The 18,112-nt window shown below is 40.0% G+C and overlaps 1 protein-coding gene across 1 annotated transcript; it reads right to left on the bottom strand.

The window, feature by feature from the left end:
- Positions 1 to 4,322: 4,322 nt before the first annotated feature.
- On the bottom strand, positions 4,323 to 17,333 carry caly (calcyon neuron-specific vesicular protein). Its single transcript, XM_083924615.1, has 5 exons — positions 17,206 to 17,333; positions 11,422 to 11,584; positions 10,707 to 10,826; positions 8,905 to 9,018; positions 4,323 to 6,443 (listed from the first exon to the last, which is right to left on the bottom strand). Exons 2-5 carry the CDS (start codon positions 11,548 to 11,550, stop codon positions 6,198 to 6,200), a joined length of 609 nt encoding a protein of 202 aa, XP_083780741.1. The 5' UTR covers positions 11,551 to 11,584; positions 17,206 to 17,333; the 3' UTR covers positions 4,323 to 6,197.
- Positions 17,334 to 18,112: the final 779 nt, after the last annotated feature.

Below are 18,112 nucleotides of genomic sequence, written 5' to 3'. Positions count from 1 at the left end.
AGTGCTTGAATTTTGGATAAAGAGCTTGAAAATGCTCGAAATTCTATCTGCATTTTTTTTCACAACAAATAGCTATCGAGTAGAAATACAATAAGTCAGGGCCTAAAATGAAAAATGCGAAATAATCATTTTCAATATGTATGTATTCATAGAAAAATGTTGATATGTTTACCACAGCTGTAAGGTGCTTGAAAAACTTGAAAATGGACTTTGAAAGTGCTTGAAAAGTGCTGGAATTTGACCATGGAAAAGGTGTGAAGGTATGAACCCTGAAAAAACTGCCACATATTGCTTCAGTGTTTATTAAAATGCCTTTTTTTTTTTGTACAGGCGCTCACACAAACTTAATAAAACCTCTGGTTGTTAGTAATTTAATGAAGATACAGGATTTTATTCTTCAAACAAAAGTTATTTCTTATTCACTTTCTTAGTTGAACAGATTGATGCCAATCCCATGTCTGTGCAGTAAATATGAAGCTACAGAATGCCAAAAAGTCCGTCACACAATTCTATGTTTCCCCCTGTTTCAAGTCTTTATGTTAAACTTAACTAATCAGCTGCTGCCTCCAGGTTTATAAACAGTTTAGAGGAGAGACAGCACACCTCAAAGTCATTTCCTGTATCAGTGTCACATGTCTTAACACTGCCCCGTCTCTTTAGCAGACTAGCAGCCGGTCCTGAGTGTATTGATTTCAACGGGAGAAATGAACGTGAACACCAATTATGACCAATCCCCGAGCTCCATAGTCACAGAAGTAAATATTGAACCCATTTTTTACACATAAATGACATATCTCCAGAACATTCTGACACTAAAACTGCATTTTTCAGTCTTGCAAGATCTGGCAACAAAATCGGCAAATTATTTTAACCTGGCAAAGGCCCTAGCAAATAAACGTTCATAATGCTTAATATGGCTGTTAGCTTTCTAAATGTCTAATAGTAGCAAAAAAATATATAAATACATCATGCAAATATAACTTTTCACGCCCTCTCAGGAGTGGATTACATTTAATTCCATTGGTGCAGCTTGTAATGCGCTGCACCAATCCTTCATTTTCCCTTTTAGCAGTTAAATTAATATGCTCTCTATCCAACCTTGCTCTTTGTTTTCTTGTCCTTTGTACCTTTATCCACATATACCCATCTTTTTTATTGTATAGACTATTGCATTGTGTTGAAATGCTGACACCGCTACAGAGGGAGCTGCCTCGCCTCCTGTCTGATCAGCTTCAGATACACAGGAAAACATAAAAGCAGGAAGACAAAGGCTATTTAAATCATCACAAAGCTTCGTTCCTCCTCTCCAACTTTTGAGTGACATCAGGGCTCAGAGGGACATGTCTCTACCGGGCTGTTAACAGCTAAATGACTCCCTCGCTGTCTTCAGGGGGAACTCTGGGGAAGGGGAGACTCCGAACGGCCAGGACAAATTAAAACGCCAACCTGCTATTTTACTGTTAAGATCTGTTGATGCTATAAAGCAGGAAAATGGGGCTTGGCGGCCTTTACATGACTGCTCGGCTGATTTTACGTGATTTTCCCCCGGCCCTGATTCTAAGCCTTTTTGGCACAACATGCTATGCCTTGACCAAGTATGGGATCTGTAAATGCCCTAATAAATATTTTTTAGCACTTTATTTAGTTCCATGCCCTGGGCCAACAGCGTCTAAAGTATGTCACCCAGGAACAGAGGGGGGAAAGAGAAAAAAAGACCCTACAGGCTAAACAGGGCGTAATGTAGATTTAATTAACAAGCTAAGCATGGGCTCACACACACATAGGCACACGCACATCAAGGCATGAACACACACAAACATCAAGGCATGAACACACACTCAAACGCACACAGAAGCACAACGATGCACGCGGAAAACACAGACACTCACACAGAAACTTTAGCAAACACACGTAACTGTAGGTTAATGATTTCATAGCCACACACACACTTCTAATAAGGCAACACACACAAACTTCAGGCCGCACATCCCTGGGTTTAGAGCGATGGTGTGAAAATATGTGAGTGTAAATGAGATGCAGACAGGCTCACAGCAGTGAACCCAACAGAGAGAGAGAGAGAGGATGTGGCTTGGCTTTTGAATTGCTAAAGGAAAGTTTGAGGAGGAAGGAATCATATTTTGAATTCTATGCATACTGATCATCTTTGAGCAACAGAGTGTAGAAGGAGCTAGACATTTTCCTGCTGGATTTAGGATCAGATCTAATTTTATTCTTCAAATCAGACTCTGAATAGCAAATTTTTCACAAAAACCTTTGCACTGACTTCTGTGACTGATGAACGCAAGTTTTATAAACTGTGCTTAAGTATCAAAAAGGAAAATGTATCCCATGCACAACAGCCCTTGTCACTGTTGTATAGGTAACACTCAAAAATACTCAATCCACAAACATTACTAGAGAGAGATTAAGCGGCAACTGATAATGAATCCTGCTGTCTCTGCTTTGTTATAAGGAGCTTATTGTTAATAACCAGTAAAAACGCAGAAGCTACTTGTTAGTTTTGTAGGCTGGTGCTTTCTTTTACTCGAACAAAGTAAACAAACGGTGAGATAATCATGAAGTAATAGAAGGTGACTAGTAATTTATCAATGTGACGTAGCACTTTAAATGAGCAGAACAAAGCAATTAATTCAGGTAATTTGTGATCCATGAGTAGTTTTGGTAGTTTGAATTCATTAGTTCTGTGCAGCTCAGCAGCTGATCAATGAGGACTGTCACATTATGAAGGTTTGTAGGTGCTCAGCTCATCGACCCACTTCACCTCATCATTAAATTATTTTTCACCAAGAAAGTATCTCATTGTTTCAGAGTTATTCTGGAAATACTTATTACTTATTCATCCTGATTAGTTCTCCACTCATTCAATGGTTACTAGCCAGTGTTTCGTGTACCTTATTGTTATGTTCTTCAGGTGTATAATAGTAGTAGTAGTATTAGCATTACTGTGTAAGCAGAATTTACCTGTTGTAGTTGGTAGATCATTTAAACTATTTATCTTATATTAGGTAATTGAATCTAAAACAATGAATCATATTTTGTATCATAAACTGTATGTTACTGTGTACAGTACTGTAACTTGTAACTACAAATCAAATAAAGTAGTACTTTTACTCAAGTACTGTATTTTACAGGAGTATTTTCATTTAAGCTACTTTATATTTCATCACTATGTTTTAGAGGGAAAGATTGTACCTTTTACACCACTTTTGATTGTATCGCAGGTGCTGAAGCTATAAAAAAAAAAAAATCTACAATCCAATTTTTTACCAAACTATTACTTTTCACAATTATTTCCAGTAAAGTTTTACTCTGGAAAGAGAAACAACTTCTTCACACTCTGTGCTGTTAAAGCATGGAACGAGCTTCCAGAGGAAGTAGTACAGGCTCCTTCAGTTCATCATCAACAAGGGATTTTTTGTACAATTTTAAAGCTGACTTGTGATTATTTACAAAATTATTTTTGATTCATTTCAAATACTTTACTTTTAAATTGTTTTCTTGGCATTTATCTTGTGGTATTGTTTGTTTTATGAAGTCTGTATAGTATTTCTTGTTTGTTGTGGTTGGTGTGTCTGTGTGGAAGGTTTATATCCAGTGCCATAAAATATTTTATTAAATTACATTATTACAAATGTGTTGGTTTCAGTTCGATTTAGAGTTTGTCCTTTTTTGTGTGCCAAGTGCCTTTTTTCTTTTCAGTTGTTTTTTGTTAACCTTTATGATGTTGAAGTTTAAGATTCTGTAGCGTGTCACCTACTTATTGTACAGTAGCTATAACATTTAAATATAAAGTTCAGTTAGTTACTGTAGGCTAAAAAGACACCTAATGCATAGTTTCTGTTAAATCCAAGCACTAACATTTCATCCGTCTGAGCGAATCATTAATTCAGGTCACTAGAGGCGGTGAATGCAGATCAACAAGGCCGGTTGTGAACGAGAGAACTCAACACTTCAGTCATTTATTTCAGAGCAGATGGGTCTGACGTAAACGTTTGGCACTTGAACCCCAAAGGACAAGCTGTGCTGCGATCTCACATTACTCATATGAAGAGTTTTGTTCCAAAATAATATCAACTGCCATTGAAAAAAGTGAGAAAGAGAAAAGGCAGGTCAAAAGAAGTGATAGCAGATCATTAAGACAAACTACAAGTCAGAGAATTATTTCTGATGATGGTTCATTTGCTTCACATATTTTTTTCTCCTTTAAAAATGGATGAACAGGTTTGCAAAACACAACTTTACCGTTGACAAGACACCAAATAATATACACGTTGATCTGTTAAAGAAAAAATAGAAGCATGTGAAGACAACAGAAGCCTTTAGGTAGCACATTATAAGCACTAATTACATCTACTGCATGATTAGAGCAGCTACTTCATACATTCATACAGGGATCATGATGACACAACCCTGTGGTTATACTGTACATGTTCATTTACAGTGGCATTACAGAATACTCACAGAAACACATATCGAAAACTAAATGTGGTAACAAAACTAATAATTTACTTGTTTTTACAATCATCTTACATACATGAACGTACAGTACTTTTTGTAGTAATACATTAAAAGCTCTCTAAGTTTTATTCATAATTACAATTTGTAGCTCACATCATCAAGTTACATAATAAGAGTCTTCAAATGAAGAGTTGCACAGTGGCCTCAGAGGATATTCGGACCCATTCACCTCTACCAAGGAGGTGATAAACGGCTATGGTTTGTCTGTTTGTCTGTCAGCAAGAACATGGAAAAACTACTGGCCCGATTTTCATTAAACGTGGTCGAAGGGTAAAGCATGGGCCAAGTAACAACCCTTTACATTTTGGAGCGGATCCAAATCAGGCGCAGATAGATGAACTATTTTTCAGTTTTACATTTCAACAAGATATTTACTGCATTCATGTTATGTCGGAATAATCAGAAAAATGAGTTCCAATTCAATTCAATTCAATTCAATTTTATTTATAGTGCCAAATCATAACAAACGTTATCTCAGGACACTGTACAAACTAGGTAAAGACCACACTCTATGACTTATTTATGATAAACATAGACCCAACAACAGTTCCCAGCTGTGAAAAATAACACTGCATTAACATACTTCAATTCAATTAAGATTCAAGATTCAGTATTGTACTGCCATTCTACTTAGTTGTTAGGAATTAGCCTCAGTAAATTGCGAGATAGGGCAAGGCCTTGTCGGAGGTATGCGCTCTCAGATTGCCCTTCTAGTTGTGTTGTGATTTCATTTAAAACACATTAGAATGACCTTTGTGGTGGTTTTTAATAGTTTGATATTTTCCTAAAGCCACTGTGTAAGTCTTTTTTAAAACACACGTTTCTGGACTTTAACTGTAGACGCACACAGACCTGCAATCTACAAACTCCTGATGATAAGATGTGAAATCGACTCATTTTGACAAAATGTTAAAATTGTCAATTACGTATAGTACCTTGTCTTCATGTTTAAACTGTGAGCACATTCACTGACATTTTCATACATTCCCCTCTAAAACTAAATGAATAGACGGCGAGATAAAGAGACGGCGTGATGAGGAGAAACTCGCAGTAATCTCATTAAAAACTTGTTATCTTCACTTCTCGCTCTGAGCTCTCGCCTCGTTCTTCTCACCTCCAACTTTATCAGACAAGTACACAAACCAGACAGTGCATGTCTACACACACATATATATGAATGTGCATACAATACATATGCACTCTTATATTTGAGCACTTACAGTGACTGTATTACACACACACACACACACACACACACTGAATGCAGATGGTGGAGATTACTCATGCTTCAGTAAAACTGTAAAAGTCAGGCACATTCTCCAACACACTTTAATAACATTCTTGCCTGTAACCACAACACACACACACACACACACACACACACACACACACACACACACACACACAGAGTTGGGTATTAGTTCATATTAAATATTAGCAGATTATTACTGTATTGAGTAAACGTGTGGTTTACATAGCGGATTTAAATTTTAGTAGTAACAGACACCTTTAAGGTTTTGGAGCACCAAGTGATTCAATGGACTGTACGAGGAAAAAACAAAGAAATCCTGAACACACACACACACAGTCAAAAATAAACCTATGCTGCCTCTCCATCATCATTTCCTCCTCTCACACCTGCGTTTCTGTCAGACCCTTCACTCCTCTTCCTCCAGCACTCCTTTCAGCACTTCACTGCCTTGTTTGGCCACCTCAGCCTCCTTCAGAGCACTTATGACAGGTAACCATGGCGATGGCAGCTCCGGCCCAGTCCTCTTGACCTGGTTGAGGTGGCTGAGGGCGGCGTACAGCCCAGAGTTGGCCCCGTTGCGGACGTCCGGCCCCTCCTGCTGCTGCTGCTCTGTGTAGTACATCTCCAGAGCTGCCGGGGTGCAGTGCTTCTGCTGTTACAACAGACAGACAAACATATCTTTGTTTGTTTAAATGCAGGTGACACCCAGCTCTGACATGAACAACACACGGTCAGCACAGACTGTAAATCTATTCCTGAAAATCAATTTTTTGTATTTGTATTATTTGTACTAATAATGATTACCAACATTTCATGAAATTCCAAAGTTTGTTTAAAGAATGAGGAAATCATCAGTATGTTAATGATTCACATGAATACGTCCGCAGGATTTGTTTATTGATAGAGAGCTTTGTCAATAGCCATGTTCAAATGACCGTCTTGCGATGGGATCACACCAGCCATGATGCCAGGGGCGTAAAGTACTTTCTACCCCCCTACTACCAGCTCCCTTGCTCGGACCACACCCATCTTTGAACTTCATTTTGTTCTCAGCCTCAAACTTGTAAAGTTTTGCGACTGTGTCTTGCACGTCCTTGTGGTGACAATATCTTTACACAGAAGACGGACAGACTTACTCCTAGCTTTAGTTCCTGCTACAGTAGCTGTCTCCAGCACCACATTTTGCCATTTTCACACACACACACACACACACACACACACACACACACACACACACACACACACACACACACACACACACATACACACACACATATGCGGCTGGCAATGATCCTAAAATGTAACGTAAATAGATTGTCACAGGTTCTGTTTGCCTGTCTGTGCCTTTTTATTCCTGAAACTGTCAACATGTAATGAGCCAGCACATAGGTCTGTCAGTGTGTTCTTTAAAGCTTACAGATCAGCGCTGTCAGTCTAGGTGGCAGTAATGCACCTTATAGAAGAAGAAGCGACCTCAATGCACTTTTCAGTCAGACAGCAAGGATGACAGGGAGAGTGACAGGTTGAGAAAAATAGGTCGGAAACTGATGTAAATTGCTCACCTAACAAATCCCAGTTTAACCCTCGAATACAATCAAAGAATATTACGACATTACAACCACGACAACCAAACCCTGACAAGCATCTGGGCAGAAGGGGGAGCTATAATTGGTTACTAAAACTTAAAATATTACACAAAATAACCTTACCACAAACTCCACTCACATGCCTTTTTCCCACAGTATTCATCAAAGGATGGATTAGCTCATTGTCAACTGCAGTGGAACTTAAGTTAAGATTGTTCTGTCAAAATACTAATTTGAAAGGCCAAGAATGAAAAACAAAAACAACAAAAAACAGATGATAATACAGACTTTGGAGAACTTGGGGCATCCCAGTGGAAGGATTATGCAGTAAAACTTTATTAGTAGTAGAAAACGTTGTACAAACCCCCGTTGTACAAACGACACAGGTAAACAGAGTTACAGTACACACCGCAAAGGATCCTAGAAAACAGATCAGAGGAGTTCAATGAAATGCCTCTTTATCCTGATGCACACGGACATAGTTAAAGATTTACAGTAATACATTAAGGTTTTAGGGCCCATTTATGACAGACCTTCACGTGTTTCTGAGGAGGGGGAGTGTGCACGAGACAAGAATGAAATCAAACAAACTGAGCGTCCATCCTGTTAATGTTATGTTTTTGGAAAGAGCCCACTGAGTTGTGTTGACCTCTGTTTTTTTCGCTTCTGAGGATCCACTACCTGACCTCCTCTCAAACGGGCGACTTGAACCTCTCAAAAGCACAGCAGTGACTATGCCTCCCTCCATCCTCCATCCTTACTCCCCCTTTATGTCTCCAACAACGCATTAGCAGGAAAAAATGCTGAAAGCAACTGTAACCGGCAAAAACTTCAAAAGCCTTGCCGGAAGGTCCCCCCCTCCCCCTTTCCCTTCCTTGCTTACCCCCTCACTGTTAAGCCTTTAATCACAGTTTAGTCACGCTCAGCCCTAATTAAAGACCCCTCCGATTCACAGGCGGGCGTCCCAATCTCTGCCTGACCAGAAAGCAGGTTCTGTAGCTCCCTCCTCCCTTCCTCTCCCTCTTCCTCCCCCACTCTCTCATTTGCTTCTGCAAGACAGGGTCTTTAACTAACATGCGTGGCAGCGGTGGCTCGCTACACGATGCCTCGAAGGTGTCGTTGGGAGATAATGCGTTTGAGTTTCCAGCTTTTAGAGATTCCTCCTGAAGTGACTGATGTGAGGGTGTGCTGAGAAACAAAGCACCGGCTGCATTGTAGACTGTAAGTACCCTTTGAGTGGGTGCCACGCAGACTACTTTGGCCTGGATGATAAAATAAGAAGTCTGTGATGGTGAAGGACAATACTATTAGAGCTGCTTCTACTGGTCTTTGCTATACTGCAGAATGATGATGCCCATTTAGAATTTCTTTCTCTCTCCCTAAAGTTGACCGGACCTCAACCTTTATGCAAATTAGCCTGTCCAGCAAGACGCAACTTAGACCAAGCGGTCAAACTAGACAAAGGGCTTTTATTCAAGTGTGTTTGTGTGTGTGTGTGTGTGTGTGTGTGTGTGTGTTTCTACCTACCTTAAGGATGAAACCCTCTGGGCAGGTAAGTTGGTCATACCACATGGCTTTGTACATGAGCAAGAGGAGCAAACTGGTCAGGAAGGCCAAAGTGATAAGGATCAGACCTGTGATCTGAACAACACACACACACACACACACACACACACACAGACACACACACACACACACACACACACACACACACACACACACACACACACACACACACACACACACACACACACACACACACACACACACACACACACACACACACACACACACACACACACACACACACACACACAACTCATCAAACTTGTCAAACTTAAACTTAACCATTGATCCATTGGTCTCAGAGCTAAAAAACAAAACACCATTGTGGTTGAAAGCTGTGTCATGTACCAGAGGGACATGTTCACATGTTGTAATAATATCTGATAACACCTTAAACCACAGGTGAATTCCAGTCAAAGGTGTTAATAAACACATTTTAACATCAACACATGATGTAACCATATCCCCTTTACATGTGAGCTATGACCTCAGCTGAGGCAGAAAACATGAATGTACTTGTTTGTGAAAACAAAGTGTTACCAATGAACTTGTCAACTTGTCAACTTGTACTAATGTGTTAACATATCTACATGGTGTTCTTTATGTACTACCAGACATATTATGAGCAAAATCATAGTCATTTGAGCATTTCTGCCTTAAAAATGCAGTGTATCAAAGACAATCTCTCAAATCTGGGCCCTGACAGCCAGGCGCTCATACATGATGAACTTCAGCAAGTGTCATCAGTACTTCAAGAATAATGGCTATATATATGTATAAGAACAAACCAAACAATGCGTCCCTCTCTCTCTCTCTCTGTAATATGGGTAATAGGTAACATATCAGTCATGGCTCATCGTTTTTAAGTCCAACTGATATTAAGTAGCATTTTTGTCTGCTACAGTGCTCTGTTCATCACTTCATATGTGTTCTCCTTTGAGAAAAAATCTGAATCCAAAAAATGTTTTAGTTTCATGATGGGTCTACCTAGTTTCAAACTAATTAGATGGAATACCACATTACGTTATCTGTCTAGAAGGTCCAGAAGGAGGCCTTATTTCTATACAGCCACTCAACTCTTGCATTAAGCAGTCAGCATTTTATAATAGACGGAGCAGACGTCACACTGAGGCAGCCCCTACAGCAGCTGAGATGAAAAAGAACATTTCTGATATTGCTCTGAAGAGAAATATCATTTCTCTTTTTTTTCTGTCTTCAATCATTCTTTGGACAACAAAGGCTATGGCACAAAGAATACATTACATAAGGCTATAAACAGTTAATTCTTATAAATGTTATTCATCCTTTGTTGGTTATGGTCGTTTTATGAGATTTGTTGACAATAAGAAAAAAAACAGGGCGACACGGTGGTATGGTGGTTAGCACTGCCGCTTCACAGCAAGAGGGTACCTTGCTGTGAGGAGTTTTCCACGTTCTCCCCGTGTCTGCATGGGTTTTCTCCGGGTTCTCCGGCTTCCTCCCACAGTCCAAAGACATGCAGGTGTTAGCTGAATTAATCTAAATTGCCCGTAGGTGTGAATGTGAGTGTGAATGGTTGTTTGTCTCTATGTGCCCTGCGATAGACTGTCCAGGGTGTACCCCGCCTCACGCCCGATGTCAGCTGGGAACGGGTCCAGCCCCCCCGCGACCCCGACAGGGACAAGCAGTTGAAGATGAATGAATGAATGAAAGAAAAAAAAACAGAATACTAACGTATCTCTTAATCAGAACATGAGTCATTTCACACCAAGTTGTTGTTGTACCTTGGCTTTCTCTGAAACATCACTGTAGAAGTTGATATTCAGCTTCTTGATATTAGGCACGTACAGCTTGTTCTTCTTCTTCTGCTGCAGCTGATATTGTGTTGCCGTCTTCACAATGACCTGCGGCAGAAATACTGGAATTGTGACTCTTCTGGAATAAAACTTAGATGTTATTTGTTTTACATTATGATTAATAGATGGTGTTGTCCTCATTTTTCAGCTCAGGGTCAGTGATGCCATACCAACTAAAAATTCTACTGCATGTCTGACAATACACAAGAATCATTTGCCTTAGCAGCCAGTTCTAATCAGTGCCTTAAAAACACATTTGGGAGTCATAAAGTGTTTTTTTATGTAAATCTTTCAGCCTGTGGAACATCCTATGCTGCTGAGTGCATCATCCAACTAAAATATGAGTGTGAGGGCTTTAATATTGCATTATGCATTCAAAGAGGCGCTTGCATCGCGTGGGCTGATGCCAAGGATTTAACTTGGGACGGTAGGTAACAGAAGGTAAATACAGCATCCTCACTGTTTGGGCTTATGTTTGGATGGTAAGAATGCCCACATGAATTTTAATGATATTTGTCCAGACGTGTTCCACAGCAATTTGTAATCTGTTAGCTATTTTTGTAATTCATGGTTTGTTGTGGTCGGTGTACAGCTTAGAAACAGTATTTCAGAGGAAACCAAACATAAATAGTGCCGCACATACCTTATCTGCACACGACTGCTGGAGCTGGTTGACCTCCAAGGGTGTGATGAGGGGAATGTTATCAAAGCCATCATCCGCAGACGGCTGTTTCTCCAGCTTATCAGTCAGGTTGCTGCCGAGCTTCACCATGGCTGCTTGGCTGCCTGAAAATGCCTAAAGAGATCTGAAGAGCAGGGACAGACAGCTCAGGTCAGGCTGACTCAGACTGTGCACTCTGTAACTAAATTTGACAGCGCTGCTTGTAGCTCAAATTGAGGATGCTGCCAGGGCATGAAAAAAGGTGGATAATATGACAGTGTGTGATGAAAAAAAGGACAGAATGAAAGTAATACAGACCACTACAAAAGAAGAACAGAATAGAAAAGGAAGGAAATTACTTTGAGATGCAATGTCGTCCTATTGGTCCACTACTTTGGTCCAGACTGAATCAAAATTTGTATTTGTAAAATATATTTATTGAAAAAACTGCAAAACTCATGGCATTCCCATCAGCCACTTGTACTTTGTGTTTAGTAGTTTAGTTTAGTTAAGTTTAGAACTTTATTGAGCAGGGACAAATACATTGTACATCGTTTCGCATAAAAATAGAAAATAGATGCCATGCATAACGGTTTCAAGTCAAGACTAATTTGCAACCGCTGTCTCTGGTTAGGCCTTTACTGAAAGTTAAACAAGCAGAGTAAAAAACTATACAAAAGTTAGAATACAGAACACCTCAAATACTGGACATAAGGACAAAAACAAGGAAAACAATTAATGTGGGTGGGTGTGTGTGTGTGTGTGTGTGTGTGTGTGTGTGTGTGTGTGTGTGTGTGTGTGTGTGTGTGTGTGTGTGTGTGTGGGTGTGTGTGTGTGTGTGAGTGCGTGCATGCACTGTGTGTGAGGGTCAGTGTTCACTTCTTTCAGTTTCAACCATTGTTTTACTTGTGTTGATTTCCGGTGGTAATGTAGTCCACAGTTTGGGGCCTATTACTGTTAAGGATGATTGTTCAAATTCTGCGTTTCGCTGTTATACAATTTAAGCTTGTTGCATCCCTAGGTCTAATTCTACTGTTTTGTTTGTTTACCAATTGGCAGAGGATTTCTGGATCAAGGTTCTTCACACACTTGAAAATAAGTTTTAAACATGAAAAGCTTACAAAGCTGTCAAAAACCAGTAAATTATGTTTCTTGAGAAAATGGCAGTGGTGCCGTCTAACAGGTTTCTGATCCGTTATTCTAAGTGTCTGTTTGTAAGATGATTTTATTGGTGTCGTTTGGTTGGCTTAGCCCCAAACTGTTATACAATATGACAAATAGAAAAATATCATGGCATGAATAAACTGATGTGCTGCTTTAAGAGGTAGATATTGTCTTTAAATGTTCAACTCATCTACTTGATCTATCTCTATCTTGTCAATCTTAACTTCAGAGTTGTCATTGGCTTTTAATTGAAAGGCACATTGGTTTTACAATTTAAAGTCTATTGTTTCTAATTATTGTTTCTGAGCCACTGTGATACACCAGGTATCTCTGAAAGGGTTTCGGCTGCCAACTCTGGAGCTACCACTGTGTCAACCGCACACATTTGGCATCTGGCTCTCTTTCAACTGTCAGGTAAAACATTACTATATAAACTAAAAAGTAAAGGGCCTAATGTAGAACCTTGTGGAATTCAACTGGACAAGTCTGGACAGTTGACAGGGTGGCTCTCTATGTTTAAGATAAGAATGGAACCAGGCAATTGCCTGATCAATTATTTCTTTGAGCCTACTAAGGAGAATTTCATGGTTAACAGTATTAACAGTTTTTTTTCAAGCTTTTTTCCCCCCTCATCTAACAGCTGCTTTACAGTTTCTGTGAGGTAACAGTTTGCCAACTCGGTTGACTACCTTGCTCTGAACCCAAATTGTTTGGGGTGCAGTGGGTGTTTATTTTCAAGTTAATCAACATATTAGCATACAACACTCAAAACTAACATCATGAACATGGTAACCATTATACCCGCGTTAAACAATAACATGTTTGCATTGTCTTTGTAATTATCTTAGCATTCTAACGTTGGCAGTACAACAACGCTGTGCTGAAGTATACTCTCACAGAACCACTAACATGTCTGTGCACTAGTTTTCTTGATAGCTTGTTAAATCATATGAAACTATAAATACACAACAATAAAAACAACAATTTGTTGTAAAAGCTGTTTTACAGTAGGTTATGTGCTAGATTATTTATGAATTATTTACTTATTATGGTAGATTTTACCCACTGAAAGAAACTGGCATAGCCTAACTGTGCAAGCGTAAACAGTTAGCTGCTATAGCTATGAAGGGTTAAGCTTAGGGTCAAAATACCTGGAGCACAAACACAGTGCTACATGGCTGCAGCAGAGCAAGGCCATTATATCCAGTTGAAGCTGCTACAAAGACCACAGTTAGCATCCTCTCGACTCAACATTTTTTATGCTGCTTTTCTATATTTTTCTCTCAAGTACAATCTGTTTTAAAATGGTTAAGAAAAATATCTCATTGTATCAGAGGCAATACATTGGTTAAATCATTGTGTATCCCTAATCCTGTATTATCACTTGCCAATAATGTAGTCAGGCACTTACTTAAACAATCTGAGCTTGTCAGTGCCAAAAACAAGCTTGTTTAGTATGAACAGTGACGACCCTTGTTGCATCGTTCGATTACATGGCAGCCTGGTTCGGCTGCAGCTCAACACTGGACCAATTTAAAAAAGACACTGGCACAGAAATACATGGGGAAGAAGGGTCCACGTTAAAAAACGACTTGAACTATCCTTTAACTTTGATGAAGTGCAAACACGCAGTGAGAGGGTCAGAGCCCTGAGACTTTAATGTAGACTGAAGAACAAGTTCACAGCTATTTCAATGTACACAGTACCATGTACTGTATATGCATTACCAAACCTCAATCCTGACACTAGTACGGTGACCTGTTAATCACAAGGAAGCCCTAAAGCATCTCCTGCTTTATGGTCTATTTTACTTTAAACGGTTACCTTACACAGCCGCCAAATTCTTGCAATGACATGAGAATCGCGCTCACATGTCACATGAAAATCCATTATGTCAGGTTCCAAGCTATATGATCAATCAGCATCCTGTGAGGGGGGGGGGAGCAGGGGGTGACGACAACACAAGAGAGGACTGCCCGTTCAAAACAACAATGGCCTAAAGAGGTTAGCTTAGATGCTATAATAGCATCAGTTTTATCAGTACTGGAAAGGTTTTTTTCATTGAGAGAAGAGAACAGCACTTTTCTTGCTGGAAAAGATGTATTCTCTCTTCTCCTGATTCACTTCAGCGAGAGTTCATCCAATCACCTGCCAGATGAAATAAACTATGTCCATCTCTATTATACAGTCTGCCTACGTGATGTAGTGTGTCCGTACCCCATCTATTTTGGCTGTTGAGTTGAAATACAGGGTTTGGGTTAGGGTTACATCTTATATCCGATCTTTAAGTCTGAAGTCTTAAAAATACTATTTTGGGGTCCAGACGAAACAAACAAAACAAACCTGTTCAAACAAGAGGGAACACAGAACTGCTGCATTGTAGAAATGCGAGGCTTGGACCCGTTATAGTACTTTGAAAGGGCATTATGTCATGACTTAAAGATCGAATAAGGTGAGTCACTTCTTCATGTACATAATGATTTATGAAATAGATTATTGCTGTGTTTATTTATTTATTTACTACTTGCCATGTTGTAGCAGGGTTCAAGTAACCGCCTTTATGTTGATGCCTGCCCAGTATACCCTTGTTGTCCTTCGGCAGGTGTGACCTAGCATCCATTATTTCTTGGCTTGGAGCAGCAACTTTCTGGAATCTTTGCTAGTTGCCTGGCAACTGCTCAAAGCGGAGAGTCTAGCACATGACCCGCCGTAAAACCTCAACCTGTTTTACACTTCAGTTTGTGTTAGAGGTGCTGGTAGGTGGATTTTGTTACATTTGGACAGAGCGAGAGTAGCTGTTTCCACCGTTTCCAGTCTTTATACTAAGCTAAGCTAACTGACTGCTTGTAAAGCTTCATACAGGAACATAAATGTGAGAATATTAGTCTTGTCATATAACTCTCAACAAGAAAGCAAAAACGCATATTTCCCAAAATGTCAGAGTATTCCTTTTATAATGGACAATTCTGATGTAACTATGTCGCTTAAAGTGGGGAGTATTTAAATGAATCTGACATCTGTATTTGTAACCATTCTCAGACGCTTTCCTCCTGTTTATGCAGTCAAACAAACTAAAGTAAACATGTTTCATAACCACTGTAGTGCATATGATTAATCTTGTATATCTCAGCCCCCTCTCTCCCTCCAAACTCTTATCTTGAATGTTAAGAATCGACGTGTAAATCTAACGCGCCACCAACACAGCGCTGAACGCCTCTCTGCTCTGATAAGGAGTCTATTTTCCTCGTTATCTAAATATGGAAGGAAGAGGTGAGGATTCACTTACCCCATTCACACAGTGCAACACAACACCTTCCATCAGCCAAGGACCCCTCAGGCCCCACTGATGCCAGTGACTCACAATGATGATACATTCACCAGGAGGCAAAGAGCTACAGTTTTTATGCAGACAGCCCTGATGCACAGGAAAGTGTTTTGGGAGATACAGGATCATTTACTGTGAAGTATAGATAATCATTTAGGGGGAACCTTAAACTAACGTTAACTCTAGACATTTTGGACTTAGATTACAGTCAACTAGCCAAACCAGTGCATAATGATCACCTCTAAATTGTGTAACAGACGCAGGCGTAGGCTATCGATGTAAATTATATTCAAGCAGTTAAAGAGCAGCTTTTGTCAAGTGAGAGAAAAGGATCTTAAGTCAGCATATTAGTAAAGACTCAGTGTCTTTTGTGAGTGGGTGGCTAAAGTGGTCATCTGTGCTGACTTTTTTTTTTCCCTCCCCACAGTTGGAGGAAAGCATGGATCAGATGAATCATCCTGAGTATGTGATTAACAAATGAGCAGTGTGTTTCTGTCAACCACTTAGTGTTCCCACGCTGGCAGGAAACAAGTCCAGCAAATTACATCTTTAAAAATGCAAATTGCTTGTTTAATCCAACGCCACAAAATCTGACGTATATTCATGCACCAACAGGACTGGGAAGACACATCTTTGTGAAGAGGTGAAGGGGTGCTGTGTTATGAATAGGTGAAGAGTGGGCTGCCTTTGCCTGTACCTCTCTAGTTCTACAGGGTTCACTGGTCATGCATATCTGAACTTGCTGCATTAAGGACTACTGCGACAAGATACACAGGCTGTGTGACCAGCACAGGAAATAGATATAAGGCTGATTTGAAACAAACAAACAAACAAACAATACAACAATGTTCTATTTAATCCCGAATCCATTATTCCAGCCAGTGAGGATCGTGTTTGTATACTTTAAAGATATTAAATGTCACCCTGTAAATTTTCTACATAAAGATGCTGAGCCTAATGAGTTGCGGATTCGGACTAAACCAATGTAGCCAAAAGCAAATAGATGCGTATTTAATTGTAGCCGTTCATGTGGACGTGGATGGAGCGCAAATTAATTCAGCCCGTCTCTCATATAACAGCCGAGTAAAGGGGTGATGCTTGTCCATTCATTCACCAAAGCAGATGCGAAAATCATGAATCACCTGCACTAGTAATCAGGTCATGAAAAGAAATACCTCTCCTGCGGCTCTCTTCACCCGCAAACACGTGCGTCTATACACACATACACGTATGCGCACTCAAGAGACGTGAATGTGGAAAAGAGGAAATCAACTTACTGTGGTTTTCTGTGCCGTCCTGTCTCCCTGCGGATGAGATCGGTCCCCACTGATGCTGAAGGGGACTCGGTGTGAACGCCGGTTACCGTGGTGATGTGTGATTCACGGCAGGACTGCGCATGTAATTCAGCCCTGGAGCTGCTTCTCGGTGCTCCGGAGGAAACTGGGCAGCTCAGTGCGAATGCGCATCTTCACGGCTCACAGGGATTGTGGCCGATGAGGAAATTGCGTTTTTTTTTTGTCTGTGGGAAATAATCACATCTCGGGTTATCTTAAGTGTTTTGTCACCGTGTGGTTGAGGGTTGTCTTTGAGTGGAAACACACGCAGTCTGTATTATAAAGCGCGCGGTTTAATAGCTGCAAAGTATTGAAGGGCGCTTTGTATTTATAGTTCGATGTGTTCACATGGAAACGGGGCTGAAATGATCAGCAAGGCAATGACACAAGTATAAACCAACATAAAATAGTCAGACCTATGCTTTAGTATGTGTAAATGACTCATGTAGGCTCATGGTCAACCCAAACTAAAAAAACAGGCACAAGCAACACTTCATTTACAATTCATTTTGGATTTTTGGGGAATTTTTGTTAGACCTAATCATGTTACTTAATTGCACTTCAACCCGAGTTTAAAGCCTGAGATTTCTCAATATTTCCCTTAAATGTGTCTTTAATTAAACACTTTTCCATACTTAAGGACAGTCCGTGTGTTCCTGTGTCTGCAAAGCAACAAGTACATTTACTCAAGTGCTTGACTTCAGGTACTTCTACTTGACTTGAGTATTCCCATACATGCTTACTTCTTCTACCACTACTACACTTTAGGGGGCAATGTGCTTTTATCACACTACATTTACTTGATAGCTTTATTCCCCCTATTCAGCATGTGTGGTTAGTAAACAGTAGT

This window comes from Echiichthys vipera (assembly GCF_963691815.1).
Source record: "Echiichthys vipera genome assembly, chromosome: 2".
Taxonomy (NCBI): Eukaryota; Metazoa; Chordata; class Actinopteri; order Perciformes; family Trachinidae; genus Echiichthys; species Echiichthys vipera.
The sequence above is the reverse complement of the archived record's forward strand: the minus strand, read 5'-3'. Positions and strand labels throughout refer to the sequence as shown.